General features: G+C 45.8%; 1 protein-coding gene across 13 annotated transcripts in view; it reads left to right on the forward strand.

Annotated features, from left to right (window-relative positions):
• CLIP1 (CAP-Gly domain containing linker protein 1) overlaps positions 1-25,400 on the forward strand; it is a 139,780-nt gene that overhangs the window by 36,268 nt on the left and 78,112 nt on the right. For all 13 annotated transcript variants that reach the window (XM_015417693.1, XM_015417694.1, XM_015417695.1 and 10 more), the window contains exons 4-8: positions 12,417-12,541; positions 15,384-15,600; positions 20,344-20,541; positions 21,416-21,519; positions 25,121-25,181. In XM_015417693.1, the coding sequence (XP_015273179.1) occupies positions 12,417-12,541; positions 15,384-15,600; positions 20,344-20,541; positions 21,416-21,519; positions 25,121-25,181 (705 nt within the window). The remainder of the gene's footprint in view (positions 1-12,416; positions 12,542-15,383; positions 15,601-20,343; positions 20,542-21,415; positions 21,520-25,120; positions 25,182-25,400) is intronic.

Genomic DNA, 25,400 nt, shown 5'->3' on the forward strand with positions numbered 1-25,400 from the left:
CTGCTGTGACCTGCCTGAATGCTCTTCTCTGCAGGGCAAAATAGCGTCTGTCCAGTTCAGAGATGCTTGTTGGCATATGCACGCCAACAGCAAGAGCAATCATGAGCGTGTTTTCTCGCAGTATTTATTTATTTGGACAAGCGAAAGTGACTGTTTGCACACTTGTCACCCCTCCGCAGACCCTGGCAATTTCCCCCCTTTTGGGCATTGCTTAACTTCAGGCATCTGTTAGATGGCGACTGACATGCTGTCCAGTTTGACTGGGTTGTCAGCAGCTAGAACAGGCTAGAGAGACTTTCAGGGCCTGTCATTTGTGAGAATCACATTTGTAAGCATGTTCACATTGGCATGCCCTGTTGAAGGAAATAAGGAGTTTGTTCTTTCCAGAAGTTCACAAAGCGTGCTCAGAGAGCCAGTTTGGTGTAGTGGTTAAGTGCGCAGACCGGGTTTTGTCCTGCTGGATGACCTTGGGCAAGCTGTAGTTCTGATAAGAGCTGTTCTTGAGAAAAGAGCAGTTTCTGCCAGAGCTCTCTCAGCCCCACCTACTTCACAGGGTGTCTGTTGTGGGGAAGGGAAGGGAAAGGAGTTTGTAAGCCGCTCTGACACACCTTTGGGTAGTGAAGGGCGGGGCATAAATCGAATCTCTTCTTTTGGGGTAGTGGTTAAGTGCGCAGACTCTAATCTGGGAGAACCGGGTTTGATTCCCCACTCCTCCACTTGTACCTGCTGGTTGAACCTGGGCAAGCCGTAGTCCTGATAAGAGCTGTTCTTGAAAAAAGAGCAGTTTCTGTCAAGAGCTCTCTCAGCCCCACCTACCTCACAGGGTGTCTGTTGTGGGGAGGGGGAGGGAAAGGAGGTTGTAAGCCGCTCTGAGATTCCTTTGGGTAGTGAAGGGCGGGGTATAAATCCAATCTCTTCTCTTCTCTTCTTCTTCTTAGTAGATGTGGTAGTGAAGGTGCTAGTCTTTGAAATGTGTTAAAACACTCCCCCCTCTGAGCCCAAATGGGTACTGAGTTCATCTCTGCTCAGATGAACCCATTTTGCCACTCCCCCCGCCCCTTCCTTTTCCATCCCCAAACTTATCTGGTTTAAAAACAGGCAAAGAATCTTTTGGTTCAATTTGTTGCCTCTGCATTCAGCATCTTGTTGTAGATAAACCGAGAACACGCTGTTGCAGCACAGGCCATTTATATGTTACACATTTGTCTTGACAATAAATAAGCAGGTTTAAATTTTGGGGGCCAAACAATCATATTTATTTATTTACATTATTTATAGACCACCTTTCTCACTGAGATTCAAGGTGGATAACACAGAGTGAGTCAATGCAATCGACAGGTGGGACATCCAGTAAACAATGAAATGGGATTTGGGGTGTAGAACTAGCCATAAATCTAAAAAGCAGAACTGAGGAAATGCGTGTGTTAAATGATACAAAAGTACATAGTAGGATCCATTTTATAGCAAACTGTACATAGTAGAAATAGACCACAGTTTGGTGTAGTGGTTAAGTGTGCAGACTCTAATCTGGGGGAACCGGGTTTGATTCCCCACTCCTCCACTTGCACCTGCTGGTGTGACTTTGGGCAAGCCATAGTTCTTATCAGAGCTGTTCTCTCAAGGACAGTTCTTGAAAGAGCTCTCTCAGCCCCACCTCCCTCACAGGGTGTCTGTTGTGGGGAGGGGAAGGGAAAGGAGTTTGTAAGCCACTCTGAGACTCCAAGTGAAGGGCGGGGTATAAATCCAAATTCCTCCTCCTCCTCCTCCTCCTCCTCTTCTTCCTCTTCCTCCTCTTCTTCTTCTTTCGTTTTGTAGTGGTACTACCCTGTTACCTGTGTAGAAAAGCTTAACAGTTTTGCATAATTTGCAGAATGCAGGGGAGTGTGAGCATTCCTGACCTCCTCAGGCAGACTATTTCACAAGGTGGGCACCACAACAGAGAAGGCACTGTTCCGGGCAGTTGTCGATTTTGGCCATTTGCAGGTTGGCACCTTTCACGGCCATAATAACAATTGATTGGCACAGTAATGAGATAATACGGAGAACAAGAAAAACTGTGAGAAAGTGACGCTTAATATCTGTCTTTAAAGAATCATAGAAAAGTGAACAAAAAGAATATACATAATCATAGAAAAAAATATATTGACAGTGATCTCCGGAATGTCTTGCCATTTCGAAGGAAGATCTTCTTCTGAACAAAGATGTGGGACAAAAACTGTCTCTCAGTAGTTCATATCCTCTGGTGACGTCTCACAATTATCAAAGAAGATTTTCAATAATCATAACAGCTGTAATGTATAGTAGAACCTCCCATGGGCTAAGATGATTGTAATGCTTCGATTGTTCTCCGTAGTACCTTTCATGGCCATGTCAGTCTCCAAATGTACTGAATATGAAGTATGGAGCCCCTAAGGGAGCATCAGCTTCAAATTTATTTTCCATTAGGGAGGGCAGTGCTGTTTAATTTGAGTCTAAATATTTGTGGCTTTCCTTCAGAACCTGTGCTTGTCAAAGGAAGAGGGGTACTGTTACCTCAACTTGGTGTGTGCAGTTAAGCTCTTCTTACTGTTCCTTTGACTACAGAAGCAAGGCTTACCTGAGAGGACCTTGTCTTGAAAGGTCACGTTGAACATTGTATAATAGTAGCTATCTCGAATGATCCAGGTGCACAAAAAGCGAAGTCCCTCCACCCCGGCCTCAGATTTCACGGTTGTCGCTTCTCTTTAAAGTTGGTAGAGAATATTATGTCCCCTAAAGGTTTCACACATAAAAGTTTCCATGAATATTGTAAGAGACAGCATTGCTTTAGGGCAGATGGCATTCCAGGCAACTCGTATTCTTCTAGAAGGTTCCGGAAAGTCAGTGATATGTCTGCTTCTGCATCTGGCAGCCAGATGAAGCTTCTGTCCTTGTTTGAAAAGTAGATGAGTTTCTAAAACATGACACAGGCTTTTCTAACTGGGAAAATCAAGTACACTCATGTCTCTCCTGCCATTGTATATAATTTATCTCAGAAGTTTAAAATCCCTACACATGTAGAGTTTTCCAGCATCTTATTTGGGCCTGGCCTGTGGGACCCTAGGAGATGGAGGTGGGAGATGAGATTACACTATACAAAGGCTTGTGTGAATGTTACCACACTGAATTTCAGCCATGAAACTGCCATATTGTAGGAAGTCCACCTAATAAGCTGCTTGTCGAGGTAAGATTTTTAACTGAAGCTTTTTGAATCCTAGCCAAGTCCATATTCATTAACATCAGGTATTCTTGAGAGGGGAAACCTAGAACTAATGATGATTTATACCTTAAATGTTTTCGGGAACGGTTATCAAATAATTCCATCTGATGTTTCTTGGAGTCATGTAAATCCTAGCCAAGTCTCTGTTTCTCTCAGCTGGATGAATAAAATGAAGATGAAATGCAGATTTCTTAGAATATTTATTTATATATGTAAACCTCTCCACAAACAAACTTTACTTTTTTTTCATTTTCACCTCATCTGTACCCCTGTGGTCCTCCCCGTTATATGAAGAGCTGAAACCGTATTTGAAATTATCCTGGGATAAAAAGGGGGCCTTGTTCCATCAAGGATGCCAGAAAAGAAATATTGGCCCTGGTCACACGGGCCGGATATCGCGGGGGGGAGGCGTGGCTGTTTGCCCCGGAGCGAACTACCGCACGGCAGCCGGATCAAACGTCCCGCCCGACGTCCCACCGACGTCCCGTGGTTGGGGGGAGGTGCCGATCATACCTCACTCCTGCGGCGCGGCAAAGAAGCGGCGCCGCAGGGGTTGTGTTTTTTTTTTAACCCAAGTGTTCACATGTGCTGTTGGGTGCTTGTGCGCACCCGTGGAGACTTGACAAAAAAAACCCTTTTTGCGACGGGACATGGGCGGGCGCCGGATGCCACGAGCTAACACTGGAAACGTGATCTGACGCCCGGCCTTGCTCCGCGGTTTCCGGAAACTAGTACCTCGGAGGTACTACTTTTTTACAGCGCATCTTCGGAGTGAAGCCTCGGGTGAGCCACGGGAGCTCTACGCTTCCCAGATGTGGCGGTGAGATCGTGCCCGGAAAATCCGCCTGTCTTCCATCTCTCTAGCGTGCCTAATGCTCCGTGTGACCAGGGCCATTGAACATCTTTCCTTCATTCTTTTTATGAGCTTTGTGAATCTGTAGAAGAAGTAGCAATGTAACCCATCTGTGGTTGTCCTTAAAAGTCATAGTGCCACTTTTTCACCTTTCAGCAAGGGCCATTGGGTAGTTAACGTGAGCTTCTTGAGCACTGAGCAAGGTGACAAAAATGGCACATCTCCATGCGTAGATCGTCCCAAGTGCAGTTTCTCTGAGCCTGGCATAAACTTTAGAAAACGTCACCCCTCCGTTTTCTGTCCGGTCCTTTATTTTGCTTTGTTTCTGAAATGATAGAATTGCTCCATATCACTGTAATAGGCTTGCAGCCCTGCTGGGCACCAGTAGAGTTTACCCGTCCTTCTTATCTCCCTCCACCTTGCAATGCTTGGGTGCTGCTCTCAAGACTGCAGAGAACTTTACAAAAAATGCTGCATGTCTTTGCTGCCTTTGTGTCCCACCGTTTTCCCAAGGAACTTGAGGGTTTTGTTACATGGTGGTTCCCCAAGTTATCCTCACAGAAATCTGGTTGAGTTCCAGTATTTTGGGGTCCGCAGACGGACTGAAGAATGGCTTCAACTTGAACAGGACTAGCAGTCTCTAAGGCCATGTGATCTTAGGGCAAGCCCACAAATTATCAGTTGCTTAACATTGGCTGCGGGCACACAGGCAGGAAAATGGGGGGGGGAAGCGTGGCTGTTTGCCCTCTTTTTCTGCTGCGCCTTAGAATTTGAGGGCTAAGTCCAGGGATAGTCAGGTAAAGAGAGGGATGATCTATCCATCCTATACAACCTGGAAAAACCCTGTTTAGGACACGTTTGTATATTCGAAATCTTGTTTGTAGTTGATAGGGGCCATTGTCACTTTCCCCTTTGTTGCAACTTTGTTGAAGAGAAGTGGGATTTTAAAGATGCCAGTTAACATCACTATGGCTGAGCTTGTTCCTGCCGTCTGGTCTCAGCTGGAAGTTTTTATGGATTAAAAAAAAAGAGAGATAAAGTGAGAAATAGAAACATCTCCCTTAACTCTGCATTGTGGTGAATGCATACCACCTTTGAATTTGACTAAGAAGAAGAAGAAGAGAAGAGATTGGATCTATACCCCGCCCTTCACTACCCAAGGGAGTCTCAGAGCAGCTTACAAACTCCTCTCCCTTCCCCTCCCCACAACAGACACCCTGGGAGGTAGGTGGGGCTGAGAGAGCTCTTGACAGAAACTGCTTTTTTTTCAAGAACAGCTCTTATCAGAACTATGGCCTGCCCAAGGTCATCCAGCAGCTGCAAGTGGAGGAGTGGGGAATGAAACCCGGTTCTCCCAGATTAGAGTCCGCGCACTTAACCACTACACCAAACTAACCAAGTCTAATTGTGGCATTCTCCATGCTTGTACTTAAAAACCCACCAGGGTACTAAACTTAAAGTTCGTCCCTCTCGGTCTCTAGCCTGATTTTCAGATCAGCTGCTTCGGCTCATTACTTTTTTACATCATCCCTCCTGAATTATATGGGGTCGTCATGTTCAGCTAAAAAAAGATCTGGCAGTTCTTCTGTTTGCTGTTTAATATTTTAACACGCTCTCAATATGAGTGAAGGTCACCAGTGGAAGTATTTTCATCACACAGTAGTGTCGCCCTCCTTTTTAGTTGAACTTAAATTGACTTTTTGGAAGGGGGGGGAACATCTGGACCCATTTTTTTCCGTGAGTATTCCCCAGCAAATGCAAGCAGTAAAATGCAATTTCCGTTGGAACGTATCTTCTTGGACTATCGAAGTTGACTTGATTCTTGCTGAGATGGGGTGTGGGAGAATACTGGTGGTGGAGGAAAGTTCTATCAAGCCGCAGCCAACTTTTGGTCACCCCACATAGTTTTCATGAGAAGAGACGAAAAAAGGTGGTTTGCCATTGCCTGCCTCTGCATAGCAACCTGGACTTCCTTGGTGGGTCTCCCATCAAAATACTAAGCAGGGTTGACCCTGCTTAGCTTCTTCTTCTATTATTTTTTTTTTGTATTTATCTATACGTTTTCCATATACATATACACATGTAAATTCTCAGTCATATCGTAAGCTACGTTTGAGTCTGATCTTTAACATTATTGTCCATCCATTTATATAATCTCGACCATCTTTTCAAAAAAGTCTCTTCTCCTTTTCCCTGAATTAACAAGCTCAGTTTATCCATTTCTGCTAAATTTAACAATTTTAAACTTATCTCTTCCCTACTAGGAGTTTTTTTCTGATTTCCAGTATTTGGCCAAAAGTATTCTGGCAGATGTTATTATAAGCACCTCTAAGTAGGCATCACAATGGTTAAGATTTTCCGGAATTATATTCAACAAATATAACTCTGGATTTAACGTCAAATATACATTCATCATTTCCCAAATTATTGTCTGTACTTTCTCCCAAAATCTTTGAACTTTTACACATTGCCACCACATGTGATAAAACGAACCTACATTGACTTTACATTTCCAACATTTGTTTGAGCTGTTTACATAACATTTTGCTATTTTGACCGGTGGCCAATATCATCTATGAAACACTTTAAGGATATTCTCTTTATATGTTACTAGGAAAAAGGCCCGTTGTGGAAATAAATACGGCCTCTAGAAAGAGGCTCTGGCCGGGTACCCCGGCCTTGGACACTCAGTGTCAATTTGCTGTGGCGACCTCAGCAGGGTATAATGACACTGAGTCCACCATTTTCTCCAGAGGAACTGACCTCTGCTACCCTAAAGAACAGTTGTAATTTTGAGTGATCTCCAGCCCTCACCTGGAGATTGGCAACAATGGTTCCCCAGAAGGGAATAGTTGGTTTGGAGGGTGGAGTCTATGGCTTTGTACCTGTCCGAGGTCCCACGCCTCCTGAAACCTCACCCTTTCCAGGCTCCATCCCTCACATCTCCAGGAATTTCCCACCTGGAGTTGGCAACCTTATCTCTGTCCCAGCCAATCATCAACCTACCTTTATTTCCCCCTCACTCTTCAGCTTTCCACCCCCCACACACCTGCAGCCTCTCCCGTGCTCTGAAGCCCTGACTGCTACGTCACATTGGCTGTCATACGGGGGCCACCTCAGCAGCATATAGATACAGAGCCCACCATTTTCTCCAGGGGAACTGATCTCTGCCATCTGGAAAGCAGTTGTAATTCTGAGTGATCTCCAGCCCTCACCTGGAGATTGGACACATTTTACCTCAGAACAGCAAAACTGTTTAGAATGTTAGAGGCAAAAGCCAATCAAGTCGCATATGCAAACAACCTCTATGTTCCGAGGCAGAGGCCAATGAGGCTGTATATGCAAATAACCTCTGTGTTCTGACTGGCTATGGGGGGGGAGAAGAACAGCAAAATGTTTAGAATGTTGGTGGCAGGACTCAGGCAAAGCAGCCAGTGGATAGGGAGACACTCTGAGTGACAGATCAGAGAGCAAACTGATTTTGGAGTGTGTGGAATGTTCTAGAGAAGTGCCACCACCATTCGGCTTTTATTTATAAGGGAGATGGCTCTCATATATTTTGTTGATTTCCATATTTTGGACCACTTATCTGTTTCTATATTATGTCCTATGTCTTTCATCAATGAAATCATAGTATGTTTAACTATTTCATCTTGCATATAATCTTCTATAAGTAGATTATACAGTTTCTGGATCAATTTATCGTTGGGTGAGAGCCATATCTTGTCCAGTTCAGATCCTGCTTAGCTTCTGAGGTCTAATGAGATCAGGCTAGCCTGGGCCATCCAGGTCTGGGTACTAGAAGGACCGAATTCTAGGGCCAGGTCTCCCTGAGAGGCAGGGTCCATGGAGCTGGACCAATCATGCGGTTCGTTATCATATTATTAGGTCCCAGTTATGTTGCTTTTTTATTCTTTGGCCAGTTTGGTGTAGTGGTGAAGTGCGCGGACTCTAATCTGGGAGAACCGGGTTTGATTCCCCACTCCTCCGCTTGCACCTGCTGATGTGACCTTGGGTCAGTCACAAGCTCTGGCACAGCTGTCCTTGAAAAAGAGCAGTTTCTGTCAGAGCTCTCTCAGCCCCACCCACCTCACAGGGTGTCTGTTGTGGGGAGGGGAAGGGAAAGGAGTTTGTAAGCCGCTCTGAGACTCCTTTGGGTAGTGAAGGGAGGGGTCTAAATCCAATCTCTTCTTCTCTTCTTCTTCTTGGTTGGGGGAGCAAATAGTTCTAGAGAACAGTTCCCCCTTAAAACCCTCTCTTCAAAGCTTGAATTAATGTTTTGGAATGTGAAATGGAAATTGGAACCTCAGGTAAATCCTGGCCCAACCATTTTGATATGCTTTTAGCAGGGCAGGATGTTTGAAAGGAGAAAGGATCGTAGGTTTCTTTGTGTCAGATACCCTTGACATTGTTCTCAGGACCAAGATAAGCTGCATATCGAAGTGTCTTTGGACCTTCTCTTACTTGCCCCCATTGAATTACCATTCCACTTAAGACTTCTGTAAATAGGTAGGATGCAGGTCCAATACCTGAGCCTGTTTCGGTGGGGATTTGATAAATAAGTAAATACACGGAACAAAATGTTTTGCTGTCATAGCATGTATTTTGTGATTTTGCACGTCTGATGAATGGAACTGCGGTGGCTCAAGTGGTTAAGACGCTGAACTGCAGGCTGTGGAAGGTCGGTAGTTCAGCAGTTCGAGACCCGGGTGCCGCAAGACGGAGTGAGCTCCCGTCTCTAGTTCCAGCTCCTGCCAACCTAGCAGTTCGAAAGCAAGAAATTGCAAGTAGATAAATAGGTACCACTTCGGTGGGAAGGTAACCGCGTTCCGTGTGCCTTGGTGTTTAGTCATGCCGGCCACATGACCACGGAAACGTCTTCGGACAGCGCTGGCTCTTCGGCTTTGAAATGGAGATGAGCACCGCAACCCTAGAGTCGGATTTGACTGGCTTTCGAGCAAGGGAAGCCTTTACCTTTACCTTACGTCTGATGAAGAGGACTTTGGCTTGCAAAATCTTCTGCTATGGTCCATTTGTTAACCTTTACGTTGGTGCTTATACAGGAACATCTTGGCAGCTGCAATTAAAACTTGATGCTATTTTCACATTCTACAAAAAAAGACTAACTTTTAATCTTGTGTATCTTTCTTTGAATAGACTAGTATCATATGTGAACTGGCTTTCATTCTTTTGGGGTCAGTGGTTCACTCTTGCAGTTTCCTGCCAAGGTTAAAAGGTGTGTTGGATTTAGTTCACTTGTTGGCGGTTACAATAGGTAACTCCTCTTGCCAAATATATATATATATAGCCCAGAATAACTCAGCTTGTTGTACATAAGCAATTTCCTGAGGAACTAGTAACAGTTTTGAATTTGACATGTGTGAAAATTAGTGGACTTGCCAATAAGCGGGACGTGCTTAAGGGACAACAGGGCAGTGGGGGAAATGCACTGCTGTACTATCGAGAACACCATATTGACTGTAAAATTCGGAAGTGAGTAAGGGAGCACCAAAACTGTTTTATGATTTTTGTTAATTATTTAACTATCTTCTTGTCTTTTTGTATTTTATACTGTTTTATTGTTATTATTTGGCGGGGAGCCTACGGGGAGGGCGGGATACAAATTTAAATAAATAAATAAATAAGTTGTGAATACCTCCGCAGGAATTCATTAGGGACGTCACACCAAATCATGGTTTTGCCCTGGCTGTAGTTTAGAAACTCAAACATGCCTCTATGTCTGTAGGGCAGCAGCATCCAGAGTTTTGTTTATTTATGTTGCCTCTCCACCCAATTCAGGGTCCCCCAGGTGGCAAACATTAAAACATTTTAGACATTAGAAGGGCCTGAATGGCCCAGGCTAGCCCAGTCATGTCAGATCTCGGTAGGTGAGCAGGTTCAGCCCTGGATAGTACTTGGATGGGAGACCCCCAAGGAGGTCCAGAATCACCATGCAGAGGCAGGCAAATGCAAGCTACCTCTGAACGTCTCTTGGCTTGAAAACCCTACAGGGTCGCCGTAATTCAGCTGTGACTTGACGGCACTTTCCGCCGTCACACAGCGTTTAAAATAATGTTTACAAGATTTTTTTAAATGTCAGCTACTATTCCAAAAGGAAGTTGTTGTCAGATGTGTCAAAATAAAAATCCAAAAACCCAGAACATAAGAGCATAAGAGATGCCAATGTTGGATCAGGCCAAAGGCCCATCCAGTCCAACACTCTGTGTCACACAGTGGCCAGAAATACCAGGGGCCATCAGGAGGTCCACCAGTGGGACCAGGACATTAGAAGCCCTCCCATTGTTGACCCCCCCCAAGCACCAAGAATACAGTGCATCATCTGCCCCAGCCTGTGAGTTCCTATCTATATCTTGTGGCTAATAGCCACTGATGGACCTCTGCTCCATATGCTTATCTAATTCCCTTTTGAAGCCGTCCATGCTTGTAGCTGCCACCACTTCCTGTGGCCGTGAATTCCAAGTGTTAATCACTCTTTGGGTGAATAAGCACTTCCTTTTATCCTTTCTAACCCAACCGCTCAGCAATTTCATTGAGTGCCCACGAGTTCTTGTATTGTGAGAAAGGGAGAAAAGTACTTCTTTCTCTACCTGCTCTATCCCATGCATTATCTTATAAACCTCAATCATGTCACCCCTCAGTTGTCGTTTCTCCAAGCTAAAGAGCCCTAAGCGCATTAACCTTTCCTCATCCACCTTGTGTTGGGACCACCTTGATGGCATTTTCCACCATTGTACACACACATAGAAACACACAATGAGGGAGGAACATTAATAAGAATTAGTGAGAAAATGCCAGAGAGAAGGAGGGACAGCATGGACAGCTTAAAGAGGGAACTGGATAAACATCTGGAGTAGAGGTCCATCAGTGGCTATTAGCCACAAGATATAGATAGGAACTCACAGGCTGGGGCAGATGATGCACTGTATTCTTGGTGCTTGGGGGGGCAACAGTGGGAGGTCTTCTAGTGTCCTGGCCCCACTGATGGATCTCCTGATGGCACCGGGTGTTTTTGGCCACAGTGTGACAGCAGAGTGTTGGACTCGATGGGCCATTGGCCTGATCCAACATTGGCTTCTCTTATGTTCTTATGTGGGAGGGATCTCCCTGGGTAGGGGGTTTCAAAGTTTCAACACGATGACTAAGAAGGCTCTTTCTCAGGTTACCACCCATCTAGCCTCAAATGGTTGGAACTCTAAAGATGACCAGAGTGGTCGGTTAGGTTTATACAGGAGGTGGTGGACCTTCAGATATGTTGGCTCCAGGATGTATAGGGCCTGAAAACAAATTGGGAGCCAATGTAGCTGGAACAAGACCGGGGTGATAATAGTCCTACAGCCCACAGCATTCTGTACCAACTATAGCTTCTGGACAGCCTTCAAGAGCAGCCCCATATAGAGCACATTGCAGTAGTCTAGTGAAGATGTTACTGGGGCATGCACCGTAGTGGCAGGATCTTGCCTACTCAGAGTGATAGATTGATATCTGTGGGTTGTCAGTTCAGATATCACACCAGAGTGCAGTTCACGCAAAACATGGCCAGGGCCAAGCATGGAGATGAAATGGGTACATTTTATTGGGGGAATCAAATGATTGTTAACCGTGATTTGGCAAACTGTATGAACTGAGCTAGTGGCATGGTTCAGTCATGCTGCTGTTTCATAATAGCTTGTACTTAATTCTTGTCATAGAAGGTGGAAGGAAAGGCATCTCTGATGAATTAGCTAGGAATGACGTACTTATTTCTTTCCTGATCTTCCTTAGCCCGGCTGCTCAGAATGCAAAACATTTCCCAGAATGCAAAACATCAACTCACCCCTTCCTGTTAGTCCAAGTTGAAAGCATACCTAACTGTAGAGATGGCTAGGCATTACAGTTTTGCTAACAAGATTAATGTAAAACATTCCAACTTATGGCCATCGTATGAATTAATTATCAAAATGTCCGATCGTTAACAGCCTTGCTCAGGTCTTGCAAGCGGAGGGCTTTTGTGGCTCCCTTGATTGAGTCAATCCATCCTCATGTTGGATCTTCCTCTTCTCTTGCTGCCTAGCATCATTGTCTTTTCCAGTGACTCCTGTCTTCTCATAATGTGACCAAAGTATGACAGCCTCAGTTTGGTCAATTTAGCTTCTAGGGAAAGCTCAGGAGTCCATATTAAGGAGATGAAGAAAAAACGAGTGTTTATCTGAATACGACAAAGTGTTTTTGCTTCATGACTAGCCATTTTTATTTGTTTTAAGAAACACATTGATGGTGATTCCCTCTTTCATCCATAACTGGTTCCCTCTTGCTCCTCCAAATCAGGTTGGCGGTACAAAAGCTGGAGTGGTGCGTTTCCTGGGGGAGACTGACTTTGCTAAGGGAGAATGGTGTGGAGTTGAATTAGATGAACCGCTGGGGAAGAATGACGGAGCAGTCGCTGGAACCAGGTAGGCTCACAATTCTCAAGAAAGGCAATGTTTCTGGGGTCTTGAAGATGCCTTTGTAGTCTCAGGGCCAAACTAGACAAACTCTGGGCATTCTGTGAATGTATCTTCCCAGTGAGGGTTTATTTTTCATAGGTAATGTGTAGCTGGGAAAGATTGAAGGTCAAAGAAGACGGGGATGGCAAAGGATGAGATGGTTAGACAGTGTCATAGATGCAACGAACATGAAGTTGAGCAAACTTCAGAGGACGGCGGAAGACCGGAAGGCCTGGCGTGATCTGGTCCTTGGGGTCGCGAAGAGTCGGACTCGACTGTGCGACTGAACAACAACGTGTAGTTGCAGAGAGTTGAGGCTTAGGTGTGGGGAGCGTAGTTTAGCACACATGGTGGGGTTGTGACTAACAAGAGGAGGAAAGGGGAAAGAAAACTCAATATAAGTAAACAGGTCAAATAACCAAAGGCTGAGAAAAACATGATAAACCAGTGAGGGAGGAAATAAATTTAATAAACGCCATTAGAAATCCCATAAGAATATATGGAATATAATATAAGAAAACTTCCCTAACCAGTAAAGGGAATAGCACACTAAATCGTCGCACAAGTGATCACCAAACATATTTCAGCCAAAAAAAATCAGCCTTCATCAGTGGGAACAAAATTCTCTAAAATGACCGTATAAACATATCTGTCCTGAATCAGGTAAGCATGTCAAAGCTGAAAAAAGAATTTAAAGCATTTTTAAAAAACTAAAATTAGATTAATTAAAATTAAACAAATAACAGACTGACTGTAGAATTGGTATCTTCCTATACGTCAGTCTTCAGAATGGCTCTACTAAATTCACGGAAATCTGAAAGTGTATTAATAGATTAAATGACCCCCAAAACAGACAATCACACACAACAGAGTGTGAGAGAATTGTAAGATGAATCGGATATTTCCATTTTATTTATAAAATTCAAATATCTGTTTACCTGTACAATTATTTCACTATAAATACATATGGAATTAACCATTCAGAATGAGTGCTTTAATGGATTATTAAGAATGTCCAAACATGTATATATTCGTTCATTGAGACTAAACTGGACACACCTGCATATGAGATATCTGCTGTAAGTAGCCCGTGGCTGCCAGCCAAATATCCTTTTTTTCTCAAAGTGAAAGGCCAATGACCATGCGGATTCACACACAAAGTAGAATGCTCACAGTCAGAGGTTACATAATGGACATCAATGTTCCCTCTATTTTTCCCCTCTATTGATTGCAGCAGTTCACATCCTGAGCAGAACATAACTGCTGTAATCTTAAAATGGGCAAGGGGCAGTGTAAGACCCTGCATGGCTCCAGACTGCTTACGAGAGGGGTTGCCTGTGTTAATGAACGGCCGCTCATGCGCACAGCTTAGAGGGAACACTGACAGGCATCCAGTCAATCTCCTCATTTAAACCAAAATGTACAAACAGCTTTAAGGTATAGACTGAGTTGGAGTCCTTTTGAATATTCCTAATATATAGGAAGATACGAATTCTACAGTCAGTATGTTTCCTTTTAACAAATTTCATTTCAGATGTTGTTTAAAATATTCTTAACCTTGGGTCAGTCACAAGCTCTATCAGAGCTGTTCTTGAAAAAGAGCAGTCTCTGTCAGAGTTCTCTCAGCCCCACCCACCTCACAGGGTGTCTGTTGTGGGGAGGGGAAGGGAAAGGAGTTTGTAAGCCGCTCTGAGACTCCTTCAGGAGTGAAGGGCGGGGTATAAATCCAGTCTCTTCTCTTCTTCTCTCTTTGTCATTTTGTTTGCATTTGTTTTTCGGGCGGCACATTGAAGTGCTTTACCTGATCCTCAGGATAGATAAATGTGTATGTGGTCATTTATATGATGGTACATGTAGTTCCCTTGAGAAATTTTTTTCCACCGATGAGGGCAATTTCTTGCTGAAACATGTTTTGGTGGTCAGTTAAATAATGATTTAGTGTTCTGGTATCTTAACTTGTTAGATAAGTTATTAGCTAATGTATTACATTTCATATATTTTTGACGAATTTCTGGTGGCAGTTATTAAATGTATATCCTCCCTCCCTGTTTTTTCTCAGACCCTTGAGTGTGAAACTAACACACACTCTCTTTGGGTGTTACCAGTGAACAGGAGATGGCAAGCAGAGAAACGGACCTATCTTCTTTAGTTTCCATGGCTAATTGAAGCTTTGCAGGGAAACATACAGGGAAACATACAGGATTCCCCACTCCTTCACTTGCAGCTGCTGGTGTGACCTTGGGTCAGTCACAAGTTCTCTCAGAGCTGTTCTCTCAGGGGCAGTTCTCGAAAGAGCTCTCTCAGTCCCACGTACCTCACAGGGTGTCTGTTGTGGGGAGGGAAAGGGAAAGGAGATTGTGAACTGCTCTGAGACTCCTTTGGGTAGTGAAGGGCCATGGGGTATAAATCCAATCTCTTCTCTCTTCTTCCTTCCTTCCTGCCTTGGAACATAGTGGACTATGAAGGTTAGGGGTTGAGGGTTGCTACATATGATCAGGAGCATGCGTTTGAGGGGGCTGTACTTTTAATGAAATTTTAAAAACTGAGTCAGTACAATTAGGCTAAAGCTCTACTGGAGCAGTTGAATTACCTTGTGTTCTATGTTATTATCTCTATTGACTTCTTAGCAGCGTCGTTTTTAGAAACTACTGTATTGACTTGAAGCAAAGCACTGAAGAGAGTGTGCCGCGCATGCACATACATGCACAGTTGGTTTAATATATTTGGACAGAACTGTATATAACTGGAGGATGTTTTCACCTTTGGATGGCGTTGTTTTGTTTTTGGTTTTTTTTTTTGTCCTCTAAAGGTACTTCCAGTGCCAACCGAAATATGGCTTGTTTGCCCCCGTCCACAAAGTCACCAAGATCGGCTTCCCGTCCACCACGCCGGCGAAAGCCAAGACGGCGGTCAGGAAAGTCATCGCGACGCCCTCGAACCTGAAACGCAGCCCAAGTGCCTCCTCCCTCAGCTCCCTGAGTTCCATGGCTTCATCCGTAAGCAGCAAGCCCAGCCGTACAGGACTAGTAAGCTTCTTTTCCTACTGCATGCTTTATGCCCGTTCCCCCTCCCTCCCAACAGAGATTGGCTCTACACATGGCCTGTGGGTGGCTTCTGTAAAACGGAGGGTCACGGGAAGGTCACCATCCATTTCCCATTGTCCATGGTGGGTCAGTTCCGGAGCACTCAAAGCATGCATGAAAAAAACCTTAGCTAGCCCTGGAGAATAGAAGAGGGGAGTTTATCTTCGATACCTTAACAACTAACCCAAGCTAACACTTGCCACTTAAATAAGAAAGGGGCATATGATACCTTTATAAAAGCGAAGGGATTCCGAATGATCCGCCAGCGCACCTACTTGTAAGCAGGTCCCTTTGCAGTCCTCAGGGCTTGCTTCCAAGTGACATCTCTCAAAATTGTGGTGTGGATTTCTGACCACCATTAGTTTCAAGAGAAAAATTTGTGATGCGAGCTAAATTTTTTGTACTTGCACTCTCATCTGAAGATTGGCTTTGCTGAGAGCTGCTTTTTTTTGGGATATAAAATGGCCAGTAAATTTGTCCTAACCTAAAATTTTCAATTTTTTGAAGTTGTAAGTGGTACAGAAATTGGACTAGGTAAATAAAATGTGTTTTTTTCCCTGGTGACAAGGCCTCTTTCTTTGGCTTCAAGTTAACCATAGCCTCTTATAAGATCTTGTAAAAATAGAGTTAATTTAAATGTCTTACGTATCGCAGATCAAATGCTTAACTGTACCATTAACATTTAAATTCAGTATCACAATCTTGGATCACCTGCAGCAAATAGAAACTTGAAATTCTTCCGTATAAATTAAGATTGTAAAAATAGTTTTGAAGGAATCCAGGCATTCCAGGGAATTCCAAAGATTTTCTTATTTACACTGCAGTGCTTGCGTCTAGTTCATGTAACTTTTTAACAGGTCATAGTTGCCGATCAGGTATCATAGTTGGAGCTTTCTTCTTATGCCTCTCACCACAACCCAGCTGAGCAAGCCAGTGGGGGTCTAACCTACCTAAGTGAGCTTCATGGCTGAAATATTTGTACACTGCTCTCCCTGGCTGAAGTGCAGCACTTGTTTACGGCATTATGCTAGTTATTATGACAGACTGCATTCACAAGACTTGCCAACAAAGTTCGAAAACAGAGAGCGTCGCAACCATTACCAGCATGGGCACCTGGACCCATAGCTAAATGAATGTGGCAAAGAAGCTCGAGCTCCTAAATAAAAAGGAGGGCTCTCTAAATTAGTGAACGGTTACTTGCTTCAGCCTTCCCCTGCTATGAATTGGGGCAGTGAGGAAGGAATGTGCATCTGTCCATTGGGAATTGAGATGGTAGAATCTTTTATCCCCATGTAAATTAAGCAGGGGCAACAATGCATTCTGGATTCAGGTCCAGAAGCACCATAGAGAGCAACAAGATTTGTGGGGTATAAGCGTCTAGGGGTCAAAGCTCCCTTCATCAGATACAAGTTGGAATGGAGATCTCTGAGTCCTCATATCCCAGTCAGAATGTGCATTCTAATAACCAATCACCAGAGGAGAGGAGGAAGAGAAGGAGAAGGAGAAGAAAAGATTGGATTTATGCCCCGCTCTTCACTCGAAGTCTCAGAGTGGCTTACAACCTCCTTTCCCTTCCCCTCCCCACAACAGACACCCTGTGAGGTAGGTGGGGCTGAGAGAGCGCTGAGAGAACTGTCCTTGAGAGAACAGCTCTGACAGACTTATGGCTTGCCCAAGGTCATCCAGCAGCTGCACGGGGGGGAGTGGGGAATCAAACCCGGTTCTCCCAGATTAACAACATAAGAGAAGCCAATGGTGGATCAGGCCAGTGGCCCATCCAGTCCAACACTCTGTCACACAGTGGCCAGAAATACCAGTTGCCATCAGAAGGTCCAGCAGTGGGGCCAGGACACTAGGAGCCCTCCCACTGTTGACCCCCCCCATGCACCAAGAAGACAGAGCATCCCTTGCCTCAGAGTTCCTATCTATACCTTGTGGCTAATAGCCACTGATGGATCTCTGCTCTATATCCGCACACATAACCACTACACCAAACCGGCTCTGTGGGTCAGTGGTAATGTACCTGATTTGCATGTCACAGATCCCAGGTTCAATCCCAGGCATGTCCCATTAATAGAATTCTGTCATAGGTGATATGAAGAAAGACCTCTACCTGACGGCCTCTGCCAGTCAGCACAGACAACACTGAACCTGCGGTTAGATCCGTGGTCTGGCTCAGGATAACGCAGCTGCATGGGTACGGAACAGCTCTTACCCCTGAGTTCATTTCGAGCAGTTCTGTTTTGATTTCTGCCAAGCGTTTCAGAAATGGACCCACAACAATGGCAAGAGTTCCGTCTATCAGTAATCTTAACGTTCCTTCAAATTTTTCATGATACGATCAGCGTCCTGCTTCTTGCTGCATGTGATTCCAGGTTGCCAGCTATGCGAGCAACGTCTTTGGCATAACAGAAGGGCGTTTTCTTGTATTTAGTCGGCACTCATGCAGAAGAATCCCTAGCAGCTTAACAAGCTAATCTACATTTGTGGCTCCCACCTTAGATTGAGGCCAGCCCTTGGCTTCCTTTTGAACCCTTGTTTGCTGATTGCCCTATTAATGGCCTTGTGCGCAGGTACGTTCACTCCCTTTCTTGAACTTCTGATTGACTAGGATGACAAGTACCAGCTTTGTCAGCCTTTTCCCAAGACTCAGTGGCTGTCCGCCCCCCTCCCACATTGCGTGGAACAGGCTGTATGCCGTGCCAAACCTGTTCCTGGTGTGATGAGCACTCAAAGAGAAAGACAGCAGGAAGCTATAGTAGTTCCCAACTATCTCTGCATAGCACTCCACGGATCTCTGCTCTTCCACTTCTCGCGTGGCCATCGTGACGCCGAACGAGGTTGCCCAAGTGATGTCTCCTCGTTTGTTTTCAGTCACTATGCTAATATTAACACACAGCACACTCACATTATGCATGTTTGTTGTGCTTAGGCAGAGCCAGAAGTGATAACAAGTGGTGTTGGAAGGAATAATCAAGAGTCATGAAAACATACGATAAGCCAATGGTGGATCAGGCTGATGGCCCATCCAGTCCAACACTCTGCCACACAGTGGCCAAAAATACCAGGTGCCATCAGGAGGTCCAGCAGTGGGGCCAGGACACTAGAAGCCCTCCCAGTGCTGCCCCCCCAAGCACTGAGAATACAGAGCATCCCTTGCCCCAGACCGAGAGTTCCTGTCTATACCTTGTGGCTAATAGCCACTGATGGACCTCTGCTCCATATGCTTATCCAATTCCCTCTTGAAGCTGTCCATGTTTGTAGCCGCCACCACCTCCTGTCGCAGTGAATTCCATGTGTTAATCACTCTCTTGGTGAAGTAGTATTTCCTTTTATCCATTCTAACCTGACCACTCAGCAATTTCATTGAGTGCCCGCGAGTTCTTGTATTGTGAGAAAGGGAGAAAAGTCCTTCTTTCTCTACCTGCTCTACCCCAGGCATAATCTTGTAAACCTCGATCATGTCACCCCTCAGCCATCATTTCTCCAAGCTAAAGAGCCCCAAGCGCTTTAACCTTTCTTCATGGAGAAAGTGTTCCAACCCTTTGATCATTCTAGTTGTCCTTTTCCGCACTTTTTCCAATGCTATAATATTCTTTTTTGAGGTGTGGTGACCAGATCTGTCACATCGTCTGTTAAGCAGAGGGAAACCTGTGCTTGCTGCAGTGCACGGTCAATAGGGAGCAGCAGCCCATCATAGTTCCCTGACCACTTTACCTGTACGACATGCACATTGTTTTGCTTTCACGCGGTGGCTTTTAGGTGGTCACTTAGAACGACTCGGGTGTGCATCCTAAAATGCATCCGATGTAAAGTAACCCCAAGAGTGTTTCCACTCTGCCTTTCCCCATGTTCCAGATACACTTACTCATTGCAGGCAAGACCTTCTGGCTAGAAGGTGCCTGTTCAACCCTGGCCTGGGTTTCCTTTTCTCTGCAGCCTGCTCCACTTCCCACCTCCAGCCTTCCCAACTTCTACACAGCAGTTGGGAATTTTGGACGTTGCAGTTTACAAGGAAGGTGTCAACAATGGCACAGAAGTCCCCGGGCTTTGTCCTTTTTCCTGCTTCCTGTGCTTCAGGTTATCTGTCCAAGCACAAGGCAAGAAGAAGAAGAAGAAGAAGAGATTGGATTTATACCCCGCCCTTCACTACGCAAAGGTGTCTCAGAGCAGCTTGCAAACTCCTTTCCCTTTCCCTCCCCACAACAGACACCCTGTGAGGCAGGTGGGGCTGAGAGAGCTCTGACAGAAATGGCTCTTTTTCAAGGACAGCTCTTATCAGAACTATGGCTTGACCAAGGTCATCCAGCTACGTGCAAGTGGAGGAGTGGGGAATCAAACCTGGTTCTCCCAGATTAGAGTCCGGGCACTTCACCGCGAGAACCAGGAAAACATCCATGCAGTCAGGCCCTTTGAACGTCTGCTTAACGTGTCCACTCGTTTGAAGAGAGAAGAGTGCATAGTATTGACCCTGGCAGATGAGGTGGAGGGGGTCAGTCTGTGTTATGGCAGTCTTGTGCAAAGCTTACAGAGCATGGTGATTGCAAGGGGGGGCGGGCGGTATCAGAGCTTCTCTGGTTCTCACATCACGGTTAAAGAGACTGGCAGTGTATGCAGAATGAAAGCACACAGCAGGGGTTCTCACGCCGAGTTGGGCTCTGAAAATGCCTGTTTCCCCCCTTGAAGTTGACAGAAACGTCTTCGCGGTACGCCAGGAAGATTTCGGGCACCACTGCTCTGCAGGAGGCCCTGAAAGAGAAGCAGCAGCATATAGAGCAGCTCCTGGCCGAGCGGGACCTGGAAAGAGCCGAGGTCGCCAAGGCTACCAGTCATGCTGGGGAAGTAGAGCAGCAGCTGGCATTGGCACGGGATGGGCATGATCAGGTAGGTCCCCAACTACTGAAACTGTGATTGCAGAAATCTGTGCTTGCCGGGACTAAGTAAAGATGCCTTGATAAAGGCCAGGAGGTAGTTTTGCCTCCGCTTCCTCACTGGCAAGAGATAAGGGAACGATTGACTTTGTGAAAAGAAGCCTCATACTAAGTCCGCATGGTCAAAGCAATAGTATTCCCAGTAGTCATGTATGACTGCAAGAGTTTGACTATAAGGAAGGCCGAGCGCCGAAGAATAGATTCTTTTGAACTATGGCGCTGGAGAAGACTCTTGAGAGTCCCTTGGACTGCAAGAAGATCAAATCAGTCAATCCTAAAAGAAATCAACCCTGACTGTTCCCTGGAAGGCCAGATAATGAAACTGAAGCTCAAATACTTTGGCCACCCAATGAGAAGGGAGCACTCGCTGGAGAAGACCCTGATGCTGGGAAAGACTGAAGGTCAAAGAAGACGGGGATGGCAAAGGATGAGATGGTTAGACAGTGTCATAGATGCAACGAACATGAAATTGAGCAAACTTCAGAGGATGGCGGAAGACAGGAGGGCCTGGTGTGATCTGGTCCATGGGGTCGCAAAGAGTCGGACTCAACTGTGCGACTGAACAACAACAACTAAGTGGTTCTTTTATTCTTTACCAAAAATTCTCCAGCTGAAAGAGAGCGGCCCTGCATCAGCCCACTTTCATGACATTACATCGCAGCGAGAAGCAGATTCCAGCCTGGTGGCTGGGATTCCTTTTGTAAACAAGGACGAAGCCATTCTGGTGCTCTCTTCAAGCAGCATGCCACATATATAGCTTGTATCAGATGTAACTCTGCTTTAGTAAATGCAGGACTTATCTAATTGTATTGTGCTTCGTCCACCAGCGTATACTAGAAATGGAAGCGAAGATGGACCAGTTGCGGGCCTTGGTTGAAGCTGCTGATAGAGAGAAAGTAGAATTGCTTAACCAGTTGGAGGAAGAGAGGAGGTAAGCTAAGCTGGGGCTGGCGGGGAGTACTGCAGAACGGCGTGTGTTGGTCTTTCAGGGGGGGGAAATGTTTTTTACTCATCAAGAGATGTTGAGCAAATTGCGAGCGTAAGTATTTGAAGAGTAAAAGTAAGAACCAAGGTGGTTAGGTTCAAACCCCCTCTCTGTTGTTATGACCCTGGAAATCTTACTCTGGTTTTTATACTGCTTTACTTGTCATGACCAGTGTTCCCTCTAAGCTGAGTTAGTGTGAGCTAGCTCACAGTTTTTTAGCCTCTGGCTTACACATTTTTGTCTTCGCTCAGGAAGGAGGGCTCAGGAATGTTCCCTCTAAGCTGTGTTAGTCTTGTGAGCAAAAATTCTACTTTGTGAGCTACTGGCATTAAAGTTGTGAGTGAGCGATTTGGCTGCTGCATCAATTACTTTGCTCTGGAGCCATCCCTTCCTGAGCGAAGGCAAAAATCTGTGAGCCAGAGGATAAAAACCTGCGAGCTAGCTCACACTAACTCAGCTTAGAGAGAGCACCGAGAGCAAACTAATATATGCAGCAGCCAAATCGCTCGCTCACACCAGTAGCTCACAAAGTAAAATTTTTGCTCACAAGACTCCACAGCTTAGAGGGAGCACTGCTCACGACCCCCACCCCCCCCCAGTATTGAAATATGTAGCTTGATGTGGGCACCAGTCTCTCTCTCAGTGGAGATCTTGTGCCTTCTTTAAAGCTTTTATTTCCCAGGATTCATTGGGTGGAGGGAATAGCTGTGAAGCCAGTTTATGTCTCTGGTGTACCCTGGGTCTATCTCAGTTCCTTGTAAATGTAAAATGGGAATATTTGGAGAATTTACTTTATAAGCACGTGAAGATGAACCACGTAAAGCTGGGAAATAATTCTGCACATTTAAAAACTGCTCTGTCAGTCTCATAATAATCTTCAGAAAGCTGCACTGGAGAATCCAAAATTAGAGATTTTACATATAGCGCTTGAGCATTTGGCATTGGAATTCCAGTTTGAGGATGACTTTAACTCTGTCCCTAGTTGGCCTTGAGCTCACCTTGAATAGGTTGCTAAGCAACCTAACAGTACAGCCGCACTTGGCTGGGACATGTTAACTGAACTGGCATGATGCAGCACAAGAAATGCTCGTCTAGTATTTCCTCTGCTTCCAAGTGAACTGTGACTTGTTACTAGTAGCCTAGAAGAAGGGGGGGGGGAACCTGTGGAGTCAAACCACTGAGCAATGCAGAGACTTAAAATGGAGCCTCTGTGCCCTTCATCTGGAAAACACAGTTTTTCTACCCTCCCAAGTTTGGTTGCTGAGATGGGTCTAATTGAGCAGTTGTTTATCCTGAAACCCCTTCTCCTTGGAAAACGTCCCAGCTTCTCTGCTACACTTGTGCATAATCCCACAGGATGCACTGAACAGGATCCACAAGTGCAGCCCAAGCTTTCCAGTTGCGGTCTGTGTGTGTGGGGGGGAAACGGGGGACGGAGGGAGACCTCTGGGTGCTTACAGGGCCATGATTCTCTTGTTGGGTTGTTAGCCCACTCTCAGCACACATGTTTGTGGGGAGGGTGGTATAAAAGTCTGGTAGAATGAATGCGTGAACGAACAAATAAATGTTCTCTCCCTCACTTAATTTATGCAGTATACAAGCATGGACGGCTTCAAAAGGGAATTAGATAAGCATCTGGAGCAGAGGTCCATCAGTGGCTATTAGGCACAAGGTATAGATAGGGGCTCTGGGGCAAGGGATGCTCTGTCTTCTTGGTGCTTTGGGGGGGGCAGCAGTGGGAGGGCTTCTAATGTCCTGGCCCCACTGCTGGGCCTCCTGATGGCCCCTGGTATTTTTGGCCACTGTGTGACCCAGAGTGTTGGACTGGATGGGCCTTTGGCCTGATCTAACATTGGCGTCTCTTATGTTCTTATGTAATTTTCACAACAACCCTGTGAGGTAAGTTAGGCTGGGATGAAAGTGACTGGCCCAAGATCACCCTGTGAGCTTCATGGCTGAGTAGAGATTTAAGGACATAGGAGATGGCCCATCCAGTCGAACACTCTGTCACCTGGTTCTCCTAAGTCCTGGCTCTGGCACTGTAAGCACTAAGCCACACTGGTGTGCTCCCAGTAGTCTCGGGTGGGGGGAGAGGTCTAAATCCTCTCTTCCCGATAAGCAGCCTGCTGTCAGGTACTGAGGCCAAAGAGCTCACCAGTACCTTGGCTAGATAAGCTGAGGTCAGTCAGGCAACAGACGTGCCTAAGGCCAGGAGTGTGGAGGTAAGGCAGGTTTCTTCCTCGGTGACAGGCTGAGAATAAAAATGAAAGCCTTTGGATTGAACCGTGGTGTCATGTTGGGTCCAGTGTGCCCTCTAAGCTGTGGAGTCTTGTGAGCAGAAATTCTTCTTTGTGAGCTAGTGGCATTAAAGTTGTGAGCGAGCGATTGGGCTGCTGCATACATTAGTTTGCTCTGGAGCCCTCCTTCCTGAGCAAATACAAAAATGTGTGAGCTGGAGGCTAAAACACTGTGAGCTAGCTCACACTAACTCAGCTTAGAGGGAACACTGCTCATGTCAGGTCCAGTGTCCCCTCTAAGCTGTGGAGTCTTGTGAGCAAATATTCTACTTTGTGCGCTATTGGCATTAAAGTTGTGAGCGAGCGATTTTCACTGCTGCATCAATTAGTTCGCTCTGGAGCCATCCTCCCCGAGTTAAGACAAAAACGTGTGAGCCAGAGGCTAAAACCCGTGAGCTAGCTCACACTAACTCAGCTTGGAGGGAACACTGGTGTCATATTAGCTCCAGTCTCTGGGCCGGGAGGGTTATGGGTTGCACAGGGCTTGCCTGCAGTTTCCTCCTCTGAGCAGCAGCCTCAGTGGGGCAGGGAACGAGGAACCAGATGGTGTGTCCCACAAAACGAGAGAGCCAGTCCAAGGCAGTGTTTAGAGTATCAGACTAGGATCTGAGAGGCTCAGGTTTGAATCCCCGCTCTGCCATGGAAGCTCTCTGGGTGACCTCAGGCCAGTCCCAGACTCTCAGCCAAACCTACCGGACAGGACTGTTGGGAGGATAACACGGAGAAGGGGAGAGTGCTGTAAGCTGTTTTGTGTCTCCCTTGGGAAGAAAAGGTGAAGTATAAATAAAGTAAGTCAATAAAATCTCTGATTCGAACCCTGCGACTTCTGGCATCTGGTGCCTCTCCCAGCTAATCACAGATGCCGCTTTGATGCTGTTTTGCGACTGGTCCAGCTCAGCTCACATGGAATTCACTGCCACAGGAGGTGGCGGCGGCTCCAAGCGTGGACGGCTTCAAGAGGGGATGGGATATACATACGGAGCAGAGGTCCATCAGTGGCTATTAGCCAAAGGCATAGATAGGAACTCTCGGTCTGGGGCAAGGGATGCTCTGTATTCTTGGTGGTTGTGGGGGGGGGTAACAGTGGGGGGGCTCCTACTGTCCTGGCCCCACTGCTGGACCTCCTGATGGCACCTGGTACTTTTGGCCACTGTGTGACAGAATGTTGGACTGGAGGGGCCATTGGCCTGATCCAACACTGGCTTCTTTTATGTTCTTATGTTCTTTATTGTTTTGCTTTTCACTCATAGGAAGGTTGAAGACCTCCAGTTCCGAGTAGAAGAAGAATCCATCACCAAAGGTGACTTAGAGGTAAAAGGCCCCAACTCTCTTGGCTCTCTTGGTAATTGGCTGAAAGACAAGTCATTCTAACAACCAGGGCTTTTTTGGTAGAAAAAGCCCAGCAGGAACTCATTAGCATAATAGGCCACACCCTGACAGCACAGTTTAAACTGCCTTCCCTTGGCTTGCCCTGGTGGGGAGCCCAGGCAAGCTCCCCCTTGAAGGGAAGGGAAGGCAGTGTAAACTGCC

This window comes from Gekko japonicus, unplaced genomic scaffold, assembly GCF_001447785.1.
Source record: "Gekko japonicus isolate JY-2015 unplaced genomic scaffold, Gekko_japonicus_V1.1 scaffold64, whole genome shotgun sequence".
Taxonomy (NCBI): Eukaryota; Metazoa; Chordata; class Lepidosauria; order Squamata; family Gekkonidae; genus Gekko; species Gekko japonicus.